We start from the raw sequence: 13,895 nt of genomic DNA, 5'->3' as shown, positions 1-13,895 counted from the left end.
ATCGCTAACTAGTTATTCCATAAGTCAATGTTTAAAAGGAAAAACAAAAACAATAAGGAACACCAGTTTCTTAGAAGAAGAAGGAGGTGTCATCACATTAGAGAAATTTAAGTAATGAAAACCAGACAAAGATTTCTCTGGATCAAGGAATTAGATAGACTTAGGAATAAAAGGGAGGTGTTTTCATTTATTGTAGAAAAACATCTCTACTGGTTCTTTCTCCTTGATTTCAGGCTCGTACCACAGGAAAGTCATCTTTCAGGCACTGATGTGATACATACAGGGGAAATGGCTCTCCATTCTCATCCCATCTGACATCATTTGCGTTCATGACTACAAGATAAGATAGGTTAGTGAGATAGATAGATGGATAGATAGATATATAGATAGAGATAGATAGAGATAGAAAGATGGAGGGATGGATAGATAGATAGAGATAGATAGCTACAGATAGATAGATAAATAGATGATAGATAGATAGATAGATAGGTAGATAGATAGATAGATAGATAGATAGATGGCACACATTAGATATCTCCAACTCCTCTCTCTAGTACTTGCCTCCAGCATTTCTTGGTTTAGGCTGAGAAATCCCAAAGTATGAGATGCCAGTCACGGGATAATGAATTCAGAAGTTCACTCCCTGCTCCCATAAAATGGACTTGCTGTTGGCTTGAGGAGAGCTCATTCAGATACCCAACTTTCTTCTGCAAGTGGACATGTATCCTTAAGGACCTTGAGTTAAGCAAACCAGTTATTCAAGAACAACTTCCCCATCAGAGCTCTGTGTGCCCCCTACACAGGAGGAATTAGTTCAATGACTAGGTATGGAGGCAGGCTTCCCACTTCAATCCCTGCTGCTGCTGCTCCTCCTTCTCCTCCTCCTCCCCCTCCTCCTCCTCTCAACACAGAGAACTTGTGCATAGTTCTTAACTCGATTGTGCCTAGGTTTCCCCACCCACACGATGAAGGTAAGGCAAGCATCTTGTTTGATTCTCATAACTTCCACAAAACCCCAGGAGTGTCTGAGCATCCATGTCACAGATGAACTGAGACAGCAGCATTAAGAACAGGTTCAAGGCCACCTCACTAGTAAGCAAGCAATGCAGGGATTGAAAGCGAGTTCCTCCCCACAAACAAAGACTGTGAGGTAGAGAAGGTCCATCTCAGATCCCTCCCCTGCTTCCCATCTCCAGGGTGGGCTGGTTTTATAAATACAGACAGTACACTGGATGGACAGTACAGCTATGATGGACATTTCCAATCCACAGGACACCGAGAAGGGGAAACATGAAAATGTGGTGTACCGCTGAGGAATCCCAGCATATTTCTCCGGGTCTTTTCTAATCCCACAGCTCTGTTTTATAGACTTATTTTTACATACATCTGATCAAATTACACATATAGTTTTTAACTTTTTTTCCTACCCCATGGTACTAAAGGACTCCATTAATTTCCTTTATGTAGACTACATATGGCTTCATGTTCTACATTGGGCATTTGAGTTTGTCCTTTTTTATTATTATTATTATTTTTATTTATTTATTTGTTAACTGTGGAATGATTCTTTTTCTTGATAGTTTGCTTTCTTCTGCCATTTTTATTTCCAGCTCTAGCCTGGGCACCCATGATCTTGAGTTGCCCTCTCCTGACTTTTTTGAACTTTAACCCCTGGAAAGGAAGTGATCTTTCATACTATAATGCACATGGTTAATAAAGCCTAATCCACTGTATTTTGAAGGTTGTTTTTTGTTTTTTCCAAAATCAGTTTAAACCAAAGGAATGAGTCTCTAATTGTGGAATGGGGTTCTAGCGATCAAGTAATCTAGATGAGGCGATTCCCCCGACACCCAACTAGAGAGTAAACTCCGTCATGTCAAAAAGGTACAGGGCTCGCTGAGTTACGGTGGTGATATGCTAAGGGCACGTAAAGAGTCTGCTTAAGTGAGGGTGAAAAGAAAAAGAGAAATTCAGTTAGTGCAGTGTGTGGCCACACTAACCCAGATTCTCCAACTACATCCTGTAAGGCATTTGGCCTAGGGTATGGGATGGGCCCGCCCACCTTCCCACACCAGCCAGGCCTGGTTCCAAGCCCTAATTACCGACTGGTGGCCACAGAGCAAGTCCTAGGGGTGCAATTGCTAAATTGTGCAAGGCACCTAAGGAGGGCAACTGTTCAGTTGACCACCGCCCTCGCTTAGGCTGTACGACCAAGCCTGGGTCCTGGCAGATTCTGTCTGAGCCGCGAGTCCGAAAATTAAATAATCCCGCGGGGAGTATCAGAGACCCGGTGGGAAAATTCCCCAGACCTCCTCTAAAGTCACACTGTGTCCCATCTCCTTGGGACTCCGGGGCCTGGGACCCAAAGCAGAAACGCGTCCGCACGTGGATTCCCTTCGCACGGGGCCAGGGCTGTGTGTCCCCAAGGAGGCTGGCGTGGAATCGCAGTAGATCAGCAGCTCCGCCGGTGGGAAGCCTCCACGCGGAACGGAGAGGGACCCGATCGCCCCACGCGCGCCGCCCCACCGGGACGCTCCGCCCTGCCTCGCTGGTTGGCCGCGGCGCTGCAGCGAGCGGCGGCGGGAGGAGCCGGGCGCGCCCGCCACGCAAAACCACCGTGCTCGGTCCCCAAGCGGCGGTGGCAGCGCTGACAGCAGCCCGTGCGCTGGGTTCCCGCGGCGCCCAGCATCAGCATCCCGCATCCGCCACGCTCCCGGAGTCCCCGCTAGAGCCAATGCCCACCATGGGGAAGCCCACGAGCTCCGGATTCGACTGGCGCCGCTTCCTGCGGAATCACTGGCTGCTGCTCTCCACCGTGGCCGCCGTGCTGCTAGGTGAGCCGCGCGGGGGGCGAGGCGCGCGCCCGGGGGACAGGCCGCGTGTCCCGGCCGGGTGGGCTCGGCGTGACGCGCGCTGCCTGCGTCCCCCGGGGCCTGGGACCCCAAGCTTGAGAGCAACCTGAGCGCTTTGCTTTCACGCGGGGGAACAAAGCTCGCCGGGAACCCCCATTCCGGTGCTCTGGGAGCTGCTGTCCCTGCTTTCTCCAAAATGATCAAAGGGGCTTGGAAGGTGGACGGGGGTCATTTGAAAAGAAGCAGGGTTTAATTTGATCTTCATCTTTAACTGTTCCCACACACGCACACACCACCACCACCACCACCACCACCACCACCACCACCACCACCACCACCACCACCACCACCACCACCACCACCACCACCACCACCACCTCGGTGCCCAGCCGAGACTGTATTAATTACAGTTCTCTGTCGGATTTGAAGATACATCTGGGCCTGCGGGATGGTGGAGCCCCTGGGAACGTTGGAGTCTCCGGCAGGGGTAGATGCCTTCTTAAGGGATTCCCCTTCAATCAGATTCATGCCTGAATTCCCACCTAGCAGTTGTGTCTCGAGGGAGGCCACAAGCATCCAACACTAAGAGAACTCAGCTCCCTCCTTCCTCCTGGGCTACCTGCTCACCACGTTTTTCTATTAAATATAATATACGCCGCTTTTATTTGGTTTCACGCTCGCGTGTGTTTAAGTGACCCATGCCTGACGTATGGCTGAGCCAGGACTAGGTGCCTGTCTGAGCCCTTGTTCAGAGGTTTGAGTTACTCATGTTTGGAATCTCATTTTTCTGGCCAGGCTGTCTGTCTAACGTGAGCTCGATAATGCACTTTAGGGCGGGAACCCTGTGGGTCTTTATATCCCAGGTGGCGCCGCCCAGCAGGTACTAGCAGGTGCACCTTGAGGGAAAGTGGATTCCTAGGCAGCCTCACCCTCTGTCTGGAAACTGCTGCTGCCTCTGCTGGAGAAGGGATGGGGCAGCCGCTTCTTCTCCCTGGGTATTGCACTTTGCTCTTGAGTCTGGGAATACTTGGTGTTGTCTGCTCTCTCCTCCAAGGTCTTCCCCCACCAAAAATAAAATGCCTTTGGAAGTTAATGGAATCCTTGGGGTCATACGGGCTCCTCCAGAACCTTAGGCAAAGGGAAGTCAGACCTCTAGTAAATAAATAACATCCTGGAATCGCCTTAACAGAGGACGTTTGTGCTAGTATTCACTTTCCCAGTGCCAAGTGGTTTAGGGCATTTGGGGGGGAAGGTTTATCTCCGTCACCACATTTGAATAACAGGCCCTACCAAGAGAGAATGGATTTGAAGCCATGCCTTGTTTGTTTTCCCCATGATGAGTACAAAATTTATTTTTAAATCCCTTTGAAAGCTTTGGAGGTGACTAAAGCTTATGTCTCCTTCCCAGTTCTGTGTGTCTGCAGCCCTGAGCACTCCAGAGATTCCACTTGGTCACCAAGTGTTTCCAAGTGTCGGCATGAGTGCTGGTGCCCCACAGTTCACATACCAACTCACCAGAGGCCACTCTGGAAAGGAAGCCCAGCAGTTATACACTGGCCTTTGAACCAGTAGCATAAGCCATATCCTCAGGCCAAGGAAAGGCTTCCTTCCCATTTCACAGGCACGGTTGGTGGTCTCAGGTGGACCCCTTTGCCCAGTTTGAGTGTGGGTGAGCCACACGGGAACTTGGTTCTGGTATTTTGTCTTAATTATAAATCCCCATTTTTTTTGTTTTTGTTTTTGTTTTTCGAGACAAAAGGCTTTTCGCCTTTCCTGGAACTTGCTTTGTAGACCAGGCTGGCCTCGAACTCACAGAGATCCACCTGCCTCTGCCTCCCAAGTGCTGGGATTAAAGGCGTGTGCCACCACTGCCCGGCCCTTAACTATAAATCCACCATTTAAAATTCCAAGTGGCCAGCTGAGGTCTTAGTAATCACTTGCTCTTTCTGAGAAGCGTAGGACAGACTTAGGCATGTTGCCATCTGGTATGAGATGCCTCCAGCTCAGACTATCATCAGGGTGCCCAAGCAGGCACTTACTGGGGTCCTCCTCTTTGCCACTCAGAGCCCCTTTAGTCCGAGTGAAAACTCGAACCTGCCTTTGTTCAGTCTACACTGGCTTGCCTATTTAATAAGCAACAAAATCCCAGCCACTTGTCCTGAGTATCTATCAGCCCTATCTAGGTTGTCATAGTCAAGTTTTTCTACAGCTGCCTTAATTGGTCCAGCAAAATGACCAGAGCTCTCATGAAGCCTTCTTTGGGGAGGTTTTGGGCCTGTAGACCTTAAAAAGGGGGAAAAATGTTAAATGCTGTTAGTTCCTTTGTGAGAGCTTCTGAACACAGCCGTTGAAATATTCAGCCCCCACAATAAGTCGGCATCTATTACTATGTAAAATATTTTGGTTAATGAACCTAAGGGCAAAATTTTCTTTTTTTCCAGGCAAGGTGGCACAAGCCTGTCATCCCAGGAATCAGGAGGTAGAAACAGGGAGATTAGGGGTTCAAGGTCAGCCTCAGCTACATAGTGACTTTGAGGCTACGCTGAGCTACATGAGACTGTTTCAAAAAATTCTGAGTGCATGTGTTCGTGTGTGTGTGTGTGTGTGTGTGTGTGTGTGTGTGTGTGTGTGTGTGTGCGCGCGCGCACGCGCGCACACTTGAGCTCCTGTTTGAAGCCTCAGATTTTCTGAGACTTAGCTAGTGAGGGAAAATACAATTACAGATCACTTCCACTAGTGTAATGTTAACTTAATTTGTAATGATCAAGGAGATTCTTTGAGAGAAATGTTTGACAAATCCTTATTTGCAAAGTTGGTATAAAGTGGGTGACTGTCTTTGATATTTTTTGTGAAACTCTACAAGACTGTGAAAATAATATTTCACCTGGGAGGATCATTTTAATTGGCTTCCCCGTTCCCAAAGGACGGTAGAATAAGCGTAGTGCCTACAGTCGGGAGCCCTGGACTTGACTCCCGAATTCTACCTAGTGCTGCTATCTAGATTCATTGCTTATTCTTTGGGATCCTCAGTTCCCTCGTCTTAAAAAATGTGACCAGAGTTGATTAAGATACTGTGGAAACACCCAGTTTGTGGATGGTTACAATAGGCATTCAGTAAATGCTACATTGAAGAAAATCTGAATTTAAATAGGAGAAAATTAATATTTTGTTTTGAAATTGAGTCTCTATTCTGCCTAATGTCCAGTTTATAATTTGAAGTTCATAGTAATGGTTTTAATGGCATTTAATGGCATTAAAGCAAATGCCAATCTCTATAGCATTATTCACTTTAAAAAGAGAGAATAGAAAAAGTTAATGACTTTGTTTTTTACCCTATGGACTAATTCTTAACTTTCTTTACAGGCAGAAAGTCAGTGGGGAGAAATGGTGTGGTCTTAGTGGGAATTATGCCCAAGCAGAATTCCTGTGTGTGAGAATTTGGCCGCCAAGGCTAGGGAAGCTTGTAGTGCTGGGGAGATACACGGATTCCCTGTCCCATTCGATACCAGCAGTATCATCTCCCCTCCAGGCTTTGTGTGGAGGAATCTGCAATGCTCAGCCTGGGGACTTTCAGAAAAGGCCACAGATACTGCTTGTATCACGGAGCTGTCAAACTTGATCACTGTGAAGCTGTCCCTGTGAGCTCTAAGGAAGCAATCATCTCTCTATTGTACAAACTCTGAGCTAATTACTCCCAGTTCTGAATAACACCCTCATTTAGTCTTGTGTCTTCTGCCCTGGAATGGCTCTGGGTATGCCTGACAGTGTTCATCTGGACCTGGTCTTGGCTTTTCGTTGTTTCATTTTGGAGCCAGCCGTGAGTCACAGGACTCCAGACCCAGCTCTTCATCTCACTGGCATTGGTTGAGATGCCTGGCATGGTGGTGCATACCTTTAATCCCAGCGCTTAGGAGGCAGAAGCAGGTAGATCTCTGTTGAGTTCGAGGCCAGCCTGGTCTACATAGTGAGTTTGAGGCCAGCCTGGTCTACATAGTGAGGCCAGCTAGAGAACAGGTTGTACAGATATCTGGGGCATCCTGACTCCTTAGATACATAGCAGGGAAAGGTTGGGGGTAGGGTGGGCTAGAAGATTGAGGTGGAGGTGAGAAAGGGACCTGGTAACAGAGTGGACCGGGTTCATATCCAAGCAAGGAGAGAAAGGGTCTCATCCAGGCAGTGGAAACAGGAGGGAATGAGAGCCACCCAGTTCATTCCTGGTGGCATGTGGTCAGAGTGAGAGTGACTGTATCCAGCAGGATCAGGAGATCCCTTCCAGAAAAGGATTCCGTGTGGACATATGGAGGTGGAAGAACCTCTAGGCGCCTTTGGGTGAAGCTAGGCCGTTAGCAGGGAGTCGGGATTCTGGAGACGGGCTGCAAGTCCAGTGGAGTGTTAGGTAGAACTTCCCAGGCTCGGGGAGAGGTTAAAGCTCTGGGGACAGATGAACCCATTTGAACAGGGAGATGAAAAGACCCAGAGCTGAGGGGTGCAGAGAGGGGATACTGACCAGACACCAGCAGAGTTCAGAAGTAACCAGTGCAAGGGAGGGATGCTCAGAAGTCCTGCTGTGAGTGGAGGAGGGCAGGTAACCCCAGGAGACTCTCTTTGGAGGCACTGGGGTGTGAAAGGGTTAGTAGAAAGTGGTAATTCAGTGTTACAGCCAGAGAACCTTTTCCTGCTTTGTTTTGTTTTGTGTTTTAAGTCTGCTTTAATTTCAAAGGACACAGTCTTAAAGGTGGAAATGAGAGAGGGGAGGAGGAAGGAAGAGAGAGAGAGGGAGAGGAGGAGGGGGAAGGAGAGAGAGAATACGAAGAGAGAATGCATATGAATTATGCTGGGTAGACCAGGGCCCAGGAGAACTGAATGCTTGCCCACAGGGTGGAGGGACCTGGTGAGGGCTTGACCTGAGCAGGGCACAGGGTTGCATGTTTGATCTTCCTCTGGATCTGCCTTTTCTGGTGGCAGAGCCTGGCTGGCCCTCACTCCTCCCCAGATCCTTAGCTAACTTGCATCATACTGTAGAGGATGCTGTTCATAGGTTTCAGAGACTAAGACATGAGCCTGTCCGTTTGGAGGCCACCATTGAAGTCTCTGCTATGGGAAGAGTTGAGACTGCTGTCAAATGACCTTGCTTAGAAGCAGATCAGATTATCTCATTGGGGGCCTTAAAATAGCCTATGGCTGCTGCTACCCTAGGGTAGAGAGGCCCTCTCTTTAGCATGGCATCCCAAACCTTCCACTGTCTACATCCATCCCACAGCCTCATTCTTCAACACACAGACACCTCGAGTGATGCACCTTCTTCTGAGAGATACAAAGCACCCTCCCTTCCTGTTTTGCCTTTGATAAGATCTAGGGCTTGGTGTCACTGTCATAAGTGCTGTATGTGTTTCAACCTATTTTATCTTTCCAGCAAGCATATTTCCAGGAAACTGAGGCACTGACAGGTAACTTGCCCAAGGTCACTGATCAAGGGCAGAGCTGTGATTCAAACCCTGTCAGTTTGGCTCCACAGACTCTGCTACTGTCCACCATACTTCCTCCTGATGTACAAAGCCCACACCTGTCAGGAGTTTGTTACTCTGTCTTCTGATGTCTCTGCCTCCCCACTAACCATGGTCCTTTGTTTCCTGTCAAAAAGAAAAGGGTTTATATTATCTAAAAGAGCAAAGAAGAGTCCATTCACATGTTAATTCATTTATAGGTAGTAGATTGTCTTACCTGGTGCAGTGTTTGTTGAGAAAGAATCAGAAGCAAAAATTCTGAAATTGATTATCCATGTCTCCCAAGGACTCAAGAGCTGGACATGTAGCAGGTGTGCTACATGCTAGTTTCTGGGTCATGAAACCTCTGAGGATCCTTCACGTTTTAAGAACCTTTAGCTCCATGGTCATATAGTCACTCCTTATGTCACTGCTAGGAACCAGAGGAACCCCTGCATAGGGTGCTAAGGAAGTACTGGGGAGTATTACATGAACATGAAATGACCTTGATGTCCCATCAGCTATTCAGTGACGTCATATGTGAGGCTACTTACCAGGGTAATATTCTACATCAGTATCAGATGATTCCCAACAGTAATCAGAGGGCTAATAAACACATGCATTTGGCCTTGATACATTTCTAGTTTAAAATATTACTGAAACACAGAGTATTCCAACTTACAAAATAAAAAACATTATCAGATCTTTATTTAAAGTGATAGGAATAGCTTGGTTCTGCATGCTCAAAATCACTAACTTCTGTGGCATACAATAAATAATTTGATGCAGGGAAAACAAAAGGCATGATTTATCATATGTAATAACAGATTTATACTCTTTTTTAGAATTTGGGCTTTTGGTGAAGTATAGAACCCCCTCTGTTTATGTATTCTAGAAACTGGAGAAAACAAAATTGCTGATTTAGGAGTACATTTTATTTGCAATAGTATATTTAATCCACAGCTTGCCACAGACATGACATTAGCAATAATGGTTATTACAATAGGTTTTGGTGACATTTTCTGTAAGTGTTGAGGTTGGTAGTTTGTTGTTTACATTTGTCTCGTTGACTTTGTAGATGGCTAAGTACATATGCACATGCTCTTATGTGTTAATGAGGTACTGCTTAAGTTGCCCCTTCCTGAGTACCTATCTATCGAGCATCTATCCTCATCTGTCCTCAATATCTGCTTAAGTAGTACCCAAGAAAGTACAAGGAGTCTTTCTTGGTCTAAGTTCCACATACTGAAGAGCTGAAACAGGAAAACTGGGCTTTAGACCTCAAACTGCCTCCACAAAATAGAAAGGAAAGGCGCTATCATACCCTTTGTACAAAGCCAGCTTCTTATACCAAACCAGAAAACACAAGAAAGAAAACTATAAACCAGTTTCCCTGATGAACATAAATATAAATCTGGGGGAAAGTCTTGCAAACCAAATTCAAGAACATAGTAAGATCATGCACTATGACCAAGTTGGTTTCATTTCCAGGGATTAGAGATTGTCTAACATGTACAAAAGCAATGCACATAATACAGCACATAAAGACCTAAGGACAGAAATTATATGATCCTTTCAACTCATGCCAGAAAAAGCCTTTGAAAAACTTTTGCATCCCTTCATGACAAAAGCCTTGAAGAAAGTAGGAGTAAAAGGAACATCCACCAATGTAAGAAAGGCTATTACAACAAACTGGTACCCAACATTATAGTAATGAGGGGAAGGTGAGAGCCTTTGCTTTAAAGTCTGCAAAGAGACGGGGATGCCACTCTCTCGCTCATTCAATTTCTCATTCAAAGTCTTATCTAGAACCATGAGATAAGAAGTAGAAATAAGCCGGGCAGTGGTGGCACACGCCTTTAATCCCAGCACTTGGGAGGCAGAGCCAGGCGGATCTCTGTGAGTTCGAGGCCAGCCTGGGCTACCAAGTGAGTTCCAGGAAAGGCGCAAAGCTACACAGAGAAACCCTGTCTCGAAAAACCAAAAAAAAAAAAAAAAAAAAAAAAAAAAAAGAAGTAGAAATAAAGGAGTACAAATGGGAAACGAAGAAGTCAAATGGTGAGATCCTAACTTAAAATATCCTAAGGACTCCCAGAAAATGCTTAGAGCTAATAAGCAATTTGGCTAAGGTAGTATAATACAAAAATCAAGTTTAAACAAAGAACAACAACAAAAAAACCCAGTAGCTTATCTGTCCTTCTGTCTTAATTAGGGTTTCTATTGCTGTGAGGAGACACCATGACCACAGCAACTCATATAAAGGAAAACATTTCATTGGATCTGGCTTATAGTTCAGAGGTTTAGTCCATTATCATCATGGTGGAAAACATCGTGGCATGCAGTCAGATGTGGTGCTGGAGAAGGAACTGAGAGTTCTACATTTTGATCCACAGGCAGCAGAAAGTAAACTGGCTTGAGCTTATGAGACCTCAAAGCCCACCCCTTAGTGACACACTTCCTCCAACAGAGCCACACCTACTCTAACAAGGCCACATCTCCTAATAGTGCCGCTCCCTATGGACCAAGTGTTCAAACACATGAGTCTATGGAGGCCATTCTTATTCAAACCACCACAGCACCAATAGTGAACTTGCCAAGAAGGAACTCAGGGGGCAAATCCCATTCACAATAGCTTTTTCAAAAACCTACAAACAAACCTATCTAAGAAGGTGAAGGATCTCTACGATGAAGATGGAAAAGCCTCCCATGCACACAGATTGGAATAATTAATATTGTGAAGATGACTCTGTTACCAAAAGCAATCCCATCGAAATCCCAGTGTCATTCTTTGTGAAACCAGAATAACAATCATAAAATTCATGTGGGAGTGTAAATGTCCCCAAATAGCCAAGGCAATCCTTAACAGAAGGTGCAATGCTAGATGGACCACAATAGCCTATCTCAAATTATATAACAGAGGCATAGTAATAAAAATGGCATGGTGCTTGTACAAAAACAGATATGTAGATAAGCTATAGAACAGGGGGCCCAGAAACCCACACAACTACAGCCATCTAGTATTTGACAAAGTTTGTCGAAAAACATACATAGGAGAAAAGACAAACACTTTAATAAGCAGTGCTGAGAAAACTGGATTTCCACATCTAAAAGAATAAAACTATCTCTGTACAAAAATTAATTTGAAGTGGATCAAAGACCTTAGTGTAAGACCTGAAATTTGAAACTGTTAGAGTAAAACAAACACAGAACACTTCAAGACATAGGCCTAAACAAAGGCTTTCTTCTGATCGGGAATCCAGTAGCAAAGGGAAGAAACCTGAGAACTGATAAATAGAATTATATGAAATTAAAAGGCTTCCCTGCAACAAAGAAAATGATCACCAGCATAAAGAGACAGCCTACAATATGGGGGAAAATCTTCATCAATATTACATCAAACAGTAGTTTAATATCTAGGATATAAAAAGAACATTAGTGGCCAGAGAAATGTCCCAGCAGGAGTGCTTGCTGCTCTTGCAGAAGACCCAGCACCCATGCCAAGTAACTCACAATTTTCTGTAACTCCATCTCCAGGGTATCTGATGTCCTCTTCTGGCCCATATAGACAACTCCTCACATGTGCACATACTCATGCACATACACATAATTAAATATGAAATAAAAATCTCTTTTAAACTGCAAGGTTTAAACATCAGAAATTAACCAATCATCCAGTCAATAAATGGGCTAACAGACTGAATAGACAGTTCTAGAGAGAAAGAGTTCAAAGGTCAATAAACACTTAGAAAGTGTTTAGTATTGTTAGCCATCAGGGAAATGAAAATTAATTTTTTTAATTCTCTCACCCTAGTCAGAATGGCTTTGATCAACAGCACAGATGACATCAAATGCAGGTGAGGATGTATAGAAAGGGGCACCCTTAGTCACTACTGATGGGAGTGTGAGCTTGTGCAATCGCTGTGGAGATAAGGATGGAGGTTCCTCAAAAAGCTAAAAGCAGAGCTACCATGTGACCCAGACATACAACACATACATACATATATATATATATGGCCCATATGTATATGAGGAATTCTAAGTGGGCACACCACAGAGATACCTACACATCCATGTTTATTGCTGCACTACTGACAATACCTAACAAACAGAATCAGCCTAGATGTTCATTAACAGATGAATGGATGAAGAAAATGTAATACATATGTGCAGTGGAATTTTATTCAGGCATAAAGAAAAAATGAAGCTATGGCATTTGCAGGACAATGGACCAAACTAGAAATCATTATGTTAAGCAAAATAAGCCAGACTCAGAAAGACAAACACCTTTTCTCACACATGGAACCTAGATTTAGGACTATATACGTGTATATGTGTATAAGTCACAAAACTAGAAGCGAGATCATGAAAAATGTGTCAGAGATCTTCAGAGATGCAGCGATAGAAAGGGCAATGGAATACTTGTGTTAAGAAAATCGAAGGAAACAATTGTAGAGGAGAACATTTAAATGGGGGGTGTGGGGTAGGGGAGAGCAGGGGAGTGGGGGAGAGCAGGGGAGTGGGGGAGAGCAGGGAAGTGGGGGGAGAGCAGGGGAGTGGGGGAGAGCAGGGGAGTGGGGGAGAGCAGGGGAGTGGGGGAGAGCAGGGGAGTGGGAGGAGAGCAGGGGAGTGGGGGAGAGCAGGGGAGTGGGGGAGAGCAGGGGAGTGGGGGAGAGCAGGGGAGTGGGGGAGAGCAAGGGAGCAGAGGAGCAGGGGGAGAGAACAAGGAAATAGGGGGAGAGAGCAGGAGAGTGGAGGAGAGCAGGGGAGTAAGGAGGAGCAGGGGAGTGGGGGAGAACAGGGGAGAGCAGGGGAGTGGGGGAGAACAGGGGAGAGCAGGGGAGTGGGGGAGAACAGGGGAGAGCAGGGGAGTGGGGGAACAGAGGAGTAGTAAGTGAGAACAAATGATACAGGTACATATAAAGATACAGCAATACAACTAATTAGTTTGCATGCTAACCTTCAAAAGAAACTTTAAAAGGAAAAGGAAAAAAGGGGTTTAGATGCCTGTGACTGCTTTCAATTTGAAATGAAGACAGATCATACGGGATTGGAAAAAAAAATCTCAGAAAAGATTCTAATTTTGGAATGTTGTTCTGTACCTCAAACCTACCAGATCAAAACCCAAAACAAATTATCTAAGCAAAAATTAGAGAATGATTCTTACAAATGATTTCACATACCAAATTCTGCACATATATGTGTCCTTTTCTTCTTAATGGCTGCCTTTTGACAATACTTTAAATGTAAGTTGCTAATGGTTGACGAAGATTAAATATCTTGTTAAATGCTACTTCATCTAAAACACAGTGGTTTGTTGTTGTTTTTGTTTTGTTTTAACTTAACGAAACTGTTGCCTACCTTTCAAAACTTTTGAGCACTGGACATGACAAAGAAGGAAGCTCCAAACGGAGACATGCTTTATAGAAAATTCTGCATGCTGATTCAGTGTATGCTGACACTCAAAGAATAGCTAAGGTGTGTGAAAAGCCTAGGAAGGTGTAAGAAATAGGATGAGGACTCAGCTATGGAGAACATGTGAGTGTGTGCATGCATGCATGCA

General features: G+C 45.2%; 1 protein-coding gene across 1 annotated transcript in view; it reads left to right on the top strand.

Annotated features, from left to right (window-relative positions):
• Nucleotides 1-2,619: 2,619 nt before the first annotated feature.
• Nucleotides 2,620-13,895, top strand: part of Slc1a1 (solute carrier family 1 member 1) — a 78,336-nt gene continuing 67,060 nt past the window's right edge. The window contains exon 1 of the mRNA XM_052762014.1: nucleotides 2,620-2,834. Within this exon, the coding sequence (XP_052617974.1) occupies nucleotides 2,735-2,834 (100 nt within the window). The 5' untranslated portion in view covers nucleotides 2,620-2,734. The remainder of the gene's footprint in view (nucleotides 2,835-13,895) is intronic.

The sequence above is a fragment of the Peromyscus californicus genome, unplaced genomic scaffold, assembly GCF_007827085.1.
Source record: "Peromyscus californicus insignis strain IS unplaced genomic scaffold, ASM782708v3 Scaffold_4__1_contigs__length_199733344, whole genome shotgun sequence".
Lineage (NCBI taxonomy): Eukaryota > Metazoa > Chordata > Mammalia > Rodentia > Cricetidae > Peromyscus > Peromyscus californicus.
The sequence above is the reverse complement of the archived record's forward strand: the minus strand, read 5'-3'. Positions and strand labels throughout refer to the sequence as shown.